Source organism: Daphnia carinata, chromosome 5 (assembly GCF_022539665.2).
Source record: "Daphnia carinata strain CSIRO-1 chromosome 5, CSIRO_AGI_Dcar_HiC_V3, whole genome shotgun sequence".
NCBI lineage: Eukaryota > Metazoa > Arthropoda > Branchiopoda > Diplostraca > Daphniidae > Daphnia > Daphnia carinata.
In genome coordinates this window covers 99,931-110,438 of record NC_081335.1, presented here as the reverse complement: position 1 = coordinate 110,438, position 10,508 = coordinate 99,931, and the positions used below count along the sequence as shown (strand labels likewise).

At 42.6% G+C, this 10,508-nt stretch overlaps 2 protein-coding genes and 2 long non-coding RNA genes across 4 annotated transcripts; 2 read left to right on the top strand and 2 right to left on the bottom strand.

Annotated features, from left to right (window-relative positions):
• Positions 1–554: 554 nt before the first annotated feature.
• LOC130697013 (uncharacterized) lies at positions 555–1,687 on the top strand. Its single transcript, XR_009002773.2, has 3 exons — positions 555–975; positions 1,072–1,464; positions 1,532–1,687. It is a non-coding gene; the product is annotated as an uncharacterized LOC130697013 (long non-coding RNA).
• On the bottom strand, positions 1,125–3,578 carry LOC130696988 (tryptase gamma-like). The gene is made up of 9 exons (XM_057520116.2): positions 3,450–3,578; positions 3,059–3,270; positions 2,537–2,860; positions 2,288–2,376; positions 2,077–2,206; positions 1,829–1,973; positions 1,544–1,677; positions 1,363–1,444; positions 1,125–1,274 (listed from the first exon to the last, which is right to left on the bottom strand). Exons 1-9 carry the CDS (start codon positions 3,571–3,573, stop codon positions 1,192–1,194), a joined length of 1,323 nt encoding a protein of 440 aa, XP_057376099.1. The 5' UTR covers positions 3,574–3,578; the 3' UTR covers positions 1,125–1,191.
• Positions 3,579–4,290: 712 nt separating this feature from the next.
• LOC130697021 (uncharacterized) lies at positions 4,291–5,395 on the top strand. The gene is made up of 3 exons (XR_009002781.1): positions 4,291–4,667; positions 5,084–5,148; positions 5,273–5,395. It is a non-coding gene; the product is annotated as an uncharacterized LOC130697021 (long non-coding RNA).
• On the bottom strand, positions 5,296–8,079 carry LOC130696997 (uncharacterized). The gene is made up of 10 exons (XM_059495346.1): positions 8,072–8,079; positions 7,790–7,912; positions 6,962–7,188; positions 6,509–6,817; positions 6,294–6,382; positions 6,097–6,226; positions 5,885–6,029; positions 5,684–5,814; positions 5,514–5,595; positions 5,296–5,445 (listed from the first exon to the last, which is right to left on the bottom strand). The coding sequence occupies exons 2-10, from the start codon at positions 7,902–7,904 to the stop codon at positions 5,363–5,365; spliced, it is 1,311 nt and encodes a 436-aa protein (XP_059351329.1). The 5' UTR covers positions 7,905–7,912; positions 8,072–8,079; the 3' UTR covers positions 5,296–5,362.
• Positions 8,080–10,508: the final 2,429 nt, after the last annotated feature.

Here is a 10,508-nt window from a genome sequence, read left to right as displayed (position 1 = left end):
CAAACCCTTGGGCAAACGGACGAAATGATTTCCAAAAAAAAAAAAAAAAAATCAAAAGTAGAACGTTAAATGTTTGATAACGTTGCTCTACAAAATATTTATTCTTTCAGCGACGTGCTCCGTTCGTTTGCTGCACTTTATACGGAATCAAGTTGAACATCACCTCGAGCGTTTTTTTTTTTTTTTTTTCTTTATCGTTATAACGAAACGCAAACATATTAGCATACGAATCTGCCGCATGAAAATCAACATGGTTGCCCTATCGCCCTGTCCGGTGCTTTTAGAAGATCGGTCAATCAACTCCCTCAACAACAACAACAACAACAACAACAACAACAACAACAAAAAATAAGGAGAAGCTGGAATTGTTATTGAATAGGGCTGTTTGAAGAAGGAAAAAAAAAAAACGATAAAAGGGCAGCAGTCTCGTTCAATCAGCTGGCCATCCATCGGCCGTTGTCTACTCTCAACAACCCGTTTCCGGTGACCTAAAGCGCTCCTTTTTTTTTTTTACCTTCATTCTCTTTTTGCCCCCCCCCCCCCCCCCCCTTCAGCTGTGCATACGTGTTGCATCAAGAAGATGTGGCCGCCGAATGAATCGGCTTATAAATAACGATCAATTTCGTTTCATCCTTGTTCTTTTCAGATGGTGATTTTGACGTGGTAGCTGGTTGTCAAAACGCAATGCCTTTTTTTTTTTTTTTTTATAATTCTTTCTGGCAAACCAAGTATAGCACAGCCAACTGAACCTCGCCTTGCCAACAGGTGTGATAGACGTTCAAATTGACAACGGAAACCGCCTGTAACTTGCCGTTTGACGAAGGCGTTCAGGAAAGAACGAAACCAGCCAAGAAGATGCACGACGCTGGAATGTATTCAGCATCATCTCTGCAATACGCATTTTCCTGTTCAATTTGACATTGATCGACAAAAGCCGGCCCTTCTATTAAGAAGAGCAGTTCATCTGGTCATCAAGTGAGTTCAACTTGGCTTTTTATTTGTATATTTTTTTTTTTTTTGCACTAGCCGTGAAGTGAAGTCGAATAATGCGAACTAAAATCGATTCACTAGCTTCATTGACAGATGGTTTTGATCGCTAAGGCTCATGCAAAGACGCGTTGGGAAGGAAAGCAAAAAAAATGGTCAAATGGAAAGGAGAGACACGGTTGATGAGATGGGCCGATTTGGTGATTAAACTCTCGACACTAGCCTGATCCAATTCCTGTAAGAAGACACCCTGGTATAGACAACGGGGTATCCTGGTCGGGCACAGCCTTTAAAGAAAAGCGAACGGAAAAAAACAAAACAAACATTGATTTAGTTTGTGTTGTGGCTTGTGTGAGAGCATACAAAGAAACGTACCAATTCCATGACTGACGATGCCCAGCTGTACCCAAGGTGCATCTGGTGACGTTCGGTTGTACAGCGGACCGCCGCTGTCGCTCTGCAAAAAATGGCGAACGGGTAATGATTAAGACATGCTTTCATTTCTGTTTCGCTAATTTGCATGCCATGCAATTCTTTCACTAAGGTGCTACGATACCTGGCAAGTGTTGCTCTCGGGCGCGATGGCGCACAGCATGCTGCCGATGATGTTCGGATAGCTTTCTTTGCATTGGCCGTTGTCCAGTATTTTGACGGTCGTGTGCTGAAGGGCAGTCGACGAGAAAAAGACACCTAGACGGTAGGATATGAAACATTATTCGGTTGCCAGGTGAGGGGGGTGGGGGGTGGGGGTGGGGGAGGTGAGGTGAGGGAAACTCTTCATCTTGCGATGGTGGATATTTTATTTTTTTTTTTTTTTTCGAAATGATGTAGATCCTAGTACCTTCTCTGATTGTTCCCCATCCGACGGAGGACGCCTCCTTGATGATCTCTGGTTCGGTGGTAGCCTGTTGCGGCAAACAGACGGGCGAAACGGAGGTCGTGTAAACGACGGGCGAAGCCAAAATGAGAATGGCGATATCGTTGTACTGTGAATGTTGAAAAAAAAAAAAAAAAAAAAAAAAATTCAGTTGAATTTATTTGATTGCATTTGTTTTTTTGTCTGTTCAATCTTTTGTGCGGGTGGCTTACTTTAGTGCTTCGACTCCACCCCCTGTGAATGATGATGCGACGCACTGGTTTTTTCATCTCGGCGTCGCTTGGGTTGAGCACGTGCATGCCCATCTCGACGCTCAACTGATTGATTGCGCCCCACGACACACTAACGGCGATGGGTCGTAAAGAGTGACAATTCACGTTGACATGTGCTGCCGAAACAAGTCTAGAAGGAAAAAGGACTCACCCGTCGACGCAGTGGGCAGCCGTCAGAACTTGAGTCGGCCCAATCAGCGATCCGCCGCACAGGAATTTGCCGTTGAATCGCAGTGACACCTTTTTAGTTTGGTTTGGAAATAATGGAACGAGCAATGGTCGTTTGCATTACGGCTGATGACTTGATTGACGGTATTTGATTTATTGAGTTTTAAAAAAAAAAAAAAAAAAAAAAAAAAAGAAAAAAAATGATAGTAAGTTCAGTTTTAATGTCACTTACGGTGGCTGGCCAAGAATTTTTATCGGCCTCGCTTGGTCCGAAGAGGCGCTGCTCGTCGTAGGTCAACGTCTTGATGGGACCGGTGCCGCAGGTGAGCGATTGCTTGAAACCGGCCACGTTCTTGTTGGTATCGACGCTTGTCGACGCGACCTCGGCAGGTTTCCTACGCGACGGCGTTTGGAAGTTGAACGGCCGCAAGAACTGGCTGGTGTAGCGATTCAGCGGCAACACCAACTGGATGGATCCGTATGCACCTTCAGCTTCTCGACCGTCGTCGTGCTGATCGTTTCGCGTGGCTACTTGCAAACAACACACGCCGTAAGCCTATAATCCAACGTAAAAAGAACACTGACATTTGCTTTTGCTTTTTCTTTTTCTTTTTCTCTTTCTCTCTCCTTTTCTCTTTCTCTTTCTCTTTCCCTTTCTCTTTCCCTTTCTTTTTCTCTTTCTTTTTCTTTTTCTCTTTCTCTTTCAATGATGGATCAAATAGTACAATTTGAATGTGTTTGATGGAAAAACGACCTGAATGCCGTCGTCTCTGGCGTAGTGGCAGGTGCCACGGCTGATAATCGCCCACGTTTGCGGTTGATGCAATTGCGGCAGTGTCAACGTCGGGTAGCAAGAGCGCACCGACGTGCAGTAGCCGAGATTTCCGTCTGGCGTGAAACACGATCTCTCGCTCAACATTGCGTTGCGGTCAGGTAAATCAGCGTACGGGTACCAGTCGCTTCTCCCTGAAATTGACATTTCAGAGGTCACATCTTAAGTTTTTCAGTTTTTCTTTTTATATTTTTCTATTTTTCTTTCACTCCATTTTCAGATGGCATGACATCTGTCCTCACTTCCAGTTGCGTATGACCATTGCCAATAGAAAGGAAGCAGCTTGCACAAATGATAACAAATGACAACTCACCTTCGACGATGAAGGCATCTCTCGTCCGAAACACTTGGCTATGGACAGAGCGAGAAGAGGACAGCACAGCCACCAGTAAAGCTACAGAGGCTAACGCTCGAGCTGCGCGAAAGGGTCGAGTCATTTGCCAAATCGCGGTTTGGAAACTGCCTGTAGAAGAAAAAAAAAAAAAAAAAAAAAAGGTTGGCCCCGCTTTACATAGGTACATAGGTAAATGTTGTTTACGAAAAATGTTTACAATTGCGTACCTGAGACGAATGCTCATCAATTTGAGGCCGTTCAATTGAAATACCTTATTGGTGAGGACCAATGTGAAATGATGAATTTTTTTTTTTTTCCCCCTGCAGTGAACGACTCGCAAGTCGCTTCTGACAAACTTGCCCTTTCAGGGCGCTTTTATATCAAGGCTTTTTTGAGACTTTGCTAATGACAGCCAACCTGTTCATCATGTACGTGCGATTGTCAACTGGAAAACTGGAAAAATGGACATTTTTTTGTTTGTTTTTTTTTTGTTTGTTTTTTTGTTTCCTCTCTAGTGGTCGATGACTTCGTCGATTTTCAACCTTCGATTCGTAGAATATCATTTCAGACGGGCACTTAGCGCATGCCATTTCACTCACCAAATGGTTTTCTTTCTCATTCTTTGAACGCCCTCAAAAAGGAAGGCAGAACGATGTGCTCTTAATTGCTTTCCCCGAACTTTATTCGTCTTCGCCTCTCAATCTCTCAATCTCTCAATCTCTCTGACTTTGACATGACAAATAGCTCCGTGTTTCTCTTCACCTTTCTGTCGGCATATCCTGTTAGCACGCAATTCTCGAGCAAGCAATTCTCTTCCTTCCTGTTGTCTCCGTTTGGTGGGCGTGTATTTGAATGGGTCGTTGCACGCCCTAATGCCTTGCCTCTAATCACGCGCCATGGATTTGCATCTGACCTGTTGTAACCATGGCTATACTAGACTACCATTCGTTCACTCTGATCGTGCTCGCTGATTGAAAGGTTTTGATGTTTCTCTCTAATGATTATTCTTAATTAGGTTGATGCCTTCTGGTGATAGTACCGGATCCATCGTCTGAATCGCTCACGCCTGATGAAGGTCGAAACCGAATAAAAATCAGCTTTTCTGGTTCGAGCCCAATTGTTCATTTAAAGCCGGTCCGGTCATTCGCCGTCGGGTGCAAGAGGATGCGTCAACCGCAAACGAACAACCGCCTTCCAGTAAGGACAGCTAAGAAATCCAATTATATTCGTAATCAAGGAACAACTAGACTTGTTCAACGTATTATATACACTCCTATCTACTGCCGGGCATCCATTTTTTTTTTTTTTTTTTTTTTTTTTTTTTTTGTTGCTGTTGAATTTTGCCTTTGGTCTTTTAAAAAAAAAAAAAAAAATGAAAACGAAAAACAATCCGGTTTCGATTTCCTGGCAGAGTAGGAACTAATTGTACGTGTCTGTCTTTCCACAGTCGTTTTTAATAGGCAGCCTCTTGTGTGGCTATTTCACGATGTGGCGTGTATTAATGAAAGCGAAACGGCCTGATGTTAGGCTACTATACTGTTCGTCTTTTTTATTGTTGGCATCTCCACGTTAACTGATTTGATTGCGGAATGATGGTTTTTATTGAAATTCAGCAGGGTGTGCTTCGAATGTCGGCCTGGACGAAAAAAAAAAAAAAAAAAGGCATATCCGGTAACAGGTAATGAAACGCTATTGAATAATTATTGTACGATTCGACGATTGAACCTTTTATTTTTTTTTTTTTTAATTTTAATTTTAATTTTTTTTATTTATTTATTTATTTATTTATGTTTCGTCTGCAGTATTAGGCTCTCCAATGTCTGCTCTGCAGTTTATTCGAACTGTACTGCAAGTTCCCACCTCTTCCGCGACACATGCTTGGCCAGGAAATCTTAGACATTAGCGTATCTCTTGATCCAGCTGCGGTAAGATGTCACTCTGGCGTAGACGCCCGGATATTCTGGCTGGGCACAACCTGCAATTCAATTTGGCCACATTTTAGACAAATATTGCCGGCCGAGCCGTAAGCCTAACAACACATACCGACACCGTAGCTGACGATTCCAACCTGGATCCAAGGGGAGCGCAGCGATGGCCGGACGAGCAACGGACCACCGCTGTCACCCTAAGTCAAATAGTGAAAGAATAGTGAGTGATATGATTCACTTTTGACGTGTCAAGTTGTCGACGGCTTGCTATTCAATTGGGAGTACCTGGCAAGTGTCAGTACCAGGAGCTGCGGCGCATAACATGCCGTTGGTAATATCTGGATAACTTGACCTGCATTTCGTGTTGGCTATGATTTTGACGGTCGATTGTTGTAGGACGGCCGGCTGAGATCCACCTGAATCGGAACGCAGCCAGACGCGTATGAGACTAACCGAAACGAGACGGCACTTGTTTGAAATGTGTACCTTCTTCCACCGTTCCCCATCCGATAATGGCTGCCTCTCGGTTAACGTACTGATCGCTGGCAGTCTGTGGCGGCAAACAGACGGGCGATATGGTGGCGCCGTAAGGCACTGGCGACGACAGAGTCAAAATGGCCACGTCGTTGTTCTAACGGGTAAAGATCAGCCCACATCTAGAAATTGGTTTGTATGGTTGCATTGTGACGCAGATTTACGTTGGTTGCGGGATCCCATTGGCCGTGAATGATCACTCTGCGAACTGCTCTCGTTTCCTGAGCGTCGCTTGGTTCTAAGCTGTGCATGCCCAAGTCGACGGAAAGCTCTTTGATGTTCCACTGGGTCACCCTGTTCCACGTCCGAGATGGTCTCAAGCTGTTTGTAAAACATGATTTTTGTTTGAATCAAAGCTTACGAGTCAACGCAATGAGCGGCTGTCAGAACGTGGGTCGGCGAAATCAAAGATCCACCGCAGATAGCGAAGCCGTTCGATCTCAACGCCACCTTTATGAAATTAGAATTTGCTTTTTAGATTTAGTTGATCACGTTGAACGGTTTTTTTTTTTTTTTTTTTTTTATTATTATTATTATTATTATGTTTCATTTTGATTTTCTAGTGACGAAACGCACTATGCCAGGCCACGAATTCTTGGCGGCGTTGGTTCCTCCAACGATGCGCTGTTCGTCAAAACTAAGCGTTTTAGTGGGCCCCACGCCACAGCTGGTCGTCTGCCTGGTGTCATTGGACGCACTGATGGCGGAGCCACTTGGCCTCGGTGGGCCATTGATCTCCGGACGAACATACGGTGGTCTGGACGACGGGCTGTTGTAAGGGTTGATTCGCTCCAGCATCGCGATGGAGCCGACTGCGACATTGCCAACAACCTGCACGTTGCCATTGGCTTGCATTGCTTGTCTGGGACAACAGACTCCGTAAACCTACCAATAGGTATTTGATATTTTGAATGTAATATTTTGAAATTCATCCGTGGATTGGATTCAGTGCTAATCATCTGTGTAGGTTGTGACAGTTCAATTTTTCAACCAATTTTTCAACCGTCTTCAGTACGAGAATGCAATTACCTGGTTGCCATCCTCATCGGCGTATTGGCAAGCGCTGTTAGCTAGGATGGCCCAGAGTTCCAACTGATTTACTTGGGACAACCTCGTCGGCGTGTAGCAAGCGCGAAGGGGTGAACAGGAGCCGAAGTAGCCATGCCTCGAGAAACACGAGTTTGCCGTCAGCATGAAGGTATTGCTCGCCAAATGGCTTGGCTGGTAAAACCCGCCGTCGTTTCGCGTTTCTGCGCCTGCATTCAAAAAAGGCGAAATGCCATTCGTTAGATATCTGAACATTCCGTTTCGTCCACGTTCTTGTAAACTATGTAGGATTCTGCTTGTAGGACCCATGCGGCATTTGGAATGTAACGAGACATACATGCAGAGCAATGGCCTCCGCCGAAAAGAAATAACATTTCGTGAATGTTACAATTCCCTTATTTCCAAACGTGAATAACTAAGATTACAATTTTTTTGTTTGATTTTGTTTTATAGACTAGGAAACGATGCAATTTCAAGAACTCGTTTTTTTTTTTTTTTTTTTTTTTTTTTTTTTTTTATCTCATTTGTTTTTTGTGTGTGTGTTTTTTTTTTTTTTTTTTTCTTCCGTTTTTCGTTTTTCATTTAGAACCGGAAAATCCAGTTAACGTGAGTCACCCACAAGCGCTTCGACGTCAATCTGGATGGGCCAATCAGCAGTTGCGTTCGTTCGTACCGCATCCAGAATAGGGGATAACTTATATGTTTAAAAAAAAAAAAAAAAAACCCAAACTGAACGACAACATAACCGAAAGAAAAAAAAAAAAAAAAAAAAAAAAAGAAAAAAAAAAGCGAACAAACAAAAGTCCTCACCGTCAATTAAGAAGGCATCGTGTGTTCGATAAACATTGCAGCTGGCTAGACGGAAGAGCATAGCATTCATTAGGAAGAACGCGGCTGATGCCATCAAATAATTGGTTCGTAACATTGCTAGATCTTTTCCAATAAAGGTAATGTTTCAAATTAATAATCGAACTGTAGGTGCTGCAAATGCCAAATCATCGAGACCCCGTCCACATATGAAATGCTTAAATGCGATGCAACTCGTTTGCGTACCTGGGAAATTGAAGGCCAAGGTGGTGACACTCAGCTTACGAGCTCGATTAGAATACCAGGAGCTGCTGTGATTGACGATCGGACGCGAGTCCCAATAACAATGCGCCAATCTTTTCTCGGTGTCTTGCTGTACGACTCCAACGTTCTTCTGGATGACTTCGTTTGTCAGGGTGCTCCTTTTTATTGCTCCGGATGGACCTTGACTGTGAGACGTGGCGGTTCGATCAAGTATACCATCATGGCATTAGAAGAAAAACACATTGCAGAATTCTCTTCTTTCTATGGGCGGGCGGTGACTTTGAAACTGTCAGACCATGCCGGTGGCGCATAACACACGCACAAAAAAGAAAGACAGCAGAAACTTCCTCAACCTGCACTTCGTGAAAAGTGTTATCTGACAAAGTGGAACCTTCTAAATTCCCTGATCAATTTGCCCCGTGTCACTTGCGATAAGAGATTCGCCATCAAGATTACTACATGCAACATTTCCTAACCAGCCCTGTCAAGCCACGTTCGCCATAGTGTCTTTTTTTTTTTTTTTTTTGCCTACTTGTCCGCGATCTTGAACAGGTATATGCCCCACCCAACGTGAATCTTTTCATGGCCATTGTCGCCTGCAGAGGAACGTGTTTTGTTATCGACGAAAGGAATCCCAATTCCAGGTCCGTGCACCCTAGCAACAAAGGCTGTCACACAATGATCTTTTTTTAATAAACTTTTTTTTTACCAAAATGAAGGGAGACAAACAGGGAACGTGGAAATGAAGTAAAACAGAATAAGTTTATCTGTTTTTATTCTTCATCTTCAAAGATCACAGCTTTCTTTGAATCGTCTTACAGATTCACGTTGTGCCAGTTTAGTTTCCCGATAGTGATTCTGCCTAGACGACAGGATAAAGTTCACCACCGATCGCTTTTTGTACTAGATTTCTGTACAATAGATGGCGTTAACTGAGATTCGCCACATGTTTCGTTAGGTTTAAGATTGTTTTAAAAGGTTTTGCCGCTTGTGCAGCGGATCGCCAACTAGAGTTGTTGTTTAGGTGATACGACGGCGGAGCGCGGCGTCATGTTTTCCGATTTTTTACTAGAGAGGCTGCAGCACTAAATCCAACTTCAAATGAACCTAGTGTTCGCGGCCGCCGCCAGATGTCGCTTAAACTGAAAACATTGTCGAAGATAACTTAACCATGGTAAACGTATGAAATGGGACAGTTTGTCAAATACAAGGTGCCAGATAAGGGAAAAGGTTTTGTATAGGAATCTGATATAAAGTACCACGAGCCTTATATTCGTTCGCCTTTTCTTTCAATCATACATTCTGAAATTTTACTTATAATTTGTAAACGCACTTCCCTACGCCCAATCTGACCTGATATTCGAATTCATCTATGGCAATCCGTTTTACACAAAAAAAAAAAAAAAAAATTTCGCCAAAAAAAAAAAAAAATCACACTTTTTTCTTTTTTTTCGATCCGTAGCCATCTACCGGTCAGAATCGTTATTACTGGCATGTCAATTTGAGTCCATTGGATCCCATTGTCAGTTAGTCGAGTAGCGTGGCTGGAGAAAAACGCGTGGCTGGAGAAAAATATGTTAAAATGGATAAGATAATACAACAAAAGGATGGTAAGTATAAACATTATTATATTGGTTTTAAATTATTAATTATTGTTTATTAGATCAAATTATGAAGCTGCAGGCCCAATTATTGGAACAACACAAAATATTAGATAACAGCAAAGCTAAGGATGGTAAGGCCTAATACGTAATGATTCTATTTATTTGCTTTTTTTTCATTTGTGTTTTGTAGCTCAAATTTTGAGTCTACAAGCTCAGCTAGGGGAAAAGAACAAATTGGAATGGAACAGTTTCCAAACAGTGAAGGAGGTTTTTCCAAACTCATCTCTAACTGAACATGAGGATGAATTGGCATTAGGTGAACACAGTCAGGTACCTAAACTTTTCAAATAAGAATTCAAAATAAGTATAGAATTTTAACAAACAATTATTTATTGTTTAGTTATTCAGTCTACCACCTGACAGTGTGTTAAAGTTAAATTCTGTTAGTGCTGCACTAAAAGAATTGTTAGTAATAAGTCCATGCCGCGAAGGAAGTGAACAGTTGTGGGACCGTATTTGGGCTGAAAATGGGTGTGGTACGGAAACCCAGAAATAGCACGAGTTCAACATAAAACATGAATTAGGTACTTTTCGGTTTTTTGTCTATCGAAAAAGTATTTTTAATGCTATTATTTTGCATTCACAGAGTTTTAGTGGGGGATCAAGTCAAGTCTGGAAGTGTTACAGGATGGAAGAGTGAGCCTACAGTTGAAAAACACTGAAAGTGCATTACCATTAAGGTATGAGGTAAAGTAATAGAGAATGCAAATTGTCTAATGAGAAGTACCATCTTGTGTGAATGAATCCTGTGTAACAGCAATCCTTTATAGTTCTGTCACAGCTGGAAGCCTCAA